The sequence below is a fragment of the Aegilops tauschii genome, chromosome 3 (genome assembly GCF_002575655.3).
Source record: "Aegilops tauschii subsp. strangulata cultivar AL8/78 chromosome 3, Aet v6.0, whole genome shotgun sequence".
NCBI lineage: Eukaryota > Viridiplantae > Streptophyta > Magnoliopsida > Poales > Poaceae > Aegilops > Aegilops tauschii.
The window spans coordinates 561,234,877-561,236,470 of record NC_053037.3 but is presented as its reverse complement, the minus strand read 5'-3'; the positions used below and the strand labels follow the sequence as shown (position 1 = coordinate 561,236,470).

The 1,594-nt window shown below is 50.4% G+C and overlaps 1 protein-coding gene across 1 annotated transcript; it reads left to right on the top strand.

Moving 5' to 3' along the window:
- The first annotated feature begins 277 nt into the window (after positions 1 to 277).
- Positions 278 to 1,213, top strand: LOC109749718 (protein LURP-one-related 11-like). The gene has a single exon (XM_020308676.3). The coding sequence runs from the start codon at positions 421 to 423 to the stop codon at positions 997 to 999; it is 579 nt and encodes a 192-aa protein (XP_020164265.1). The 5' UTR covers positions 278 to 420; the 3' UTR covers positions 1,000 to 1,213.
- The last annotated feature ends 381 nt before the right edge of the window (positions 1,214 to 1,594 follow it).

Below are 1,594 nucleotides of genomic sequence, written 5' to 3'. Positions count from 1 at the left end.
CCTTCCTTGAGCAAACGTACATGGCTACATGCGTGCTTTCTTTCTACTCGCCAAACAGAACAATCTATTTTCTGACATAGTTGGGTCGAACTAGTACGTTTCGATCATCCATTTTTAAACTGGGTCTCACACACACACACATGTTCAGCATTGCATTACATTGTGGTTTTAATTATATATCCATGTTTCAACTCTTGGATGAATCACCAAACGTGGTGCGACAAACGCATGCTGATTCGTACTACAGTACTAGTAGATGACTAGATGGAGCATAAACAACTAATCGGGTGCGGCACTCAACGTTTAGTCTACCACAGAGCACATCCTGAATAAATAGGCCAAACAGCAGCAGCAGAGCAGAGCCGAGCCGAGCAGAGCAGAGCAATATTCTTCTTCTTCTTCTTCTTCATTCTCTCTTCAATGGCCAAGATCCAGCCCCTGCCTGCGCCCCCCTCGCCGTCGTCCTCCGATGATCACCGCCAGGGCCAGCAGGCGTACACGGTATGGATGAAGTCGCTGGTCTTCAACGGCAACGGCTGCGCGGTGTACGACAGCGACGGCGCCGTCACCTTCCGCGTCGACAACTACGGCTGCAGGGGCGGCCGCGAGGTCCTCCTCATGGACCGCGCCGGCAACGCCCTCATCAGGATCAGACGCAAGGGCTTCGGCATGTTCAGGAGGTGGGACGTCTGCCGGTGCGAAGACGAGGAGGCGACGCCGTGGTTCACCGTGCGGCGGGCCGAGAAGGGCGGGGCCGCCGTGGTGATGCACGGCGGCGCAGCCACCTGCTACAGGATCGACAGGTGCTGCGCACGCAAGCCCGACTACAAAGTGAGCGGCGTGGACGGCGCGGCCGTGGCGGACGTCGCGCGGAAGCAGACGGCGGCCGGAGTGGTGCTCGGGGAGGACGTGCTGACGCTGACGGTGGCGGCCGAGGCGGATCACCTGCTCGTCCTGGGCTTGGTCGTGGTGCGTGGCCTCATCAACCGCTCCTTGTGATGGATGCATGGATGATGGATTAAACGGCGATCATCTCCTTCCGGTCCAGTTCTCCCTACCTAGGAACGTAGATGAGAGTTTTTTCAGACGAACAATTTAGGAAGTTTTTGCCCAAACTGAGGACAGGGTGACTCTTTTTGGTGTATTCTTTTCACTTCTACTTTTTCCCCTTTCTCAAAGGATTTTGCAAGACCATACTTGTAAGTTGTAACAAAAAGAAACAAAGTTCGTCATTGATCGTACAAAGTTGTCCTAAAGTTGAAACACTTATTTTAGACGGATGGAGTATGAAATTTTGGATGTGTTGTTTCCAATAGGCTGTATTGTGTCGATTATTTTTGCCTTCATTTATGACTTAGAAAGCACAAACAAAGTGGTATGCTCTTTGCCCTAAAGAAACAATATACCATTTTTTGTTAGGAAGGCATATGCTATTCCCTCCGTCCCAAAATAAGTGTCTTAACCCCGATACAACTTTGTACTAAAGTTACTACAAAGTTGAGACACTTATTTTAGGACGGAGGAAGTACTTATTCGTACACCGAAAATTAAGAAATGGTAAACAATGAGAAGCACACACAATTAGACAATGGAG

Coding starts and splice junctions, on each gene's coding strand:
- LOC109749718 (XM_020308676.3), top strand. CDS start 421: ATGGCCAAGATCCAGCCCCTGCCTGCGCCCCCCTCGCCGTCGTCCTCC.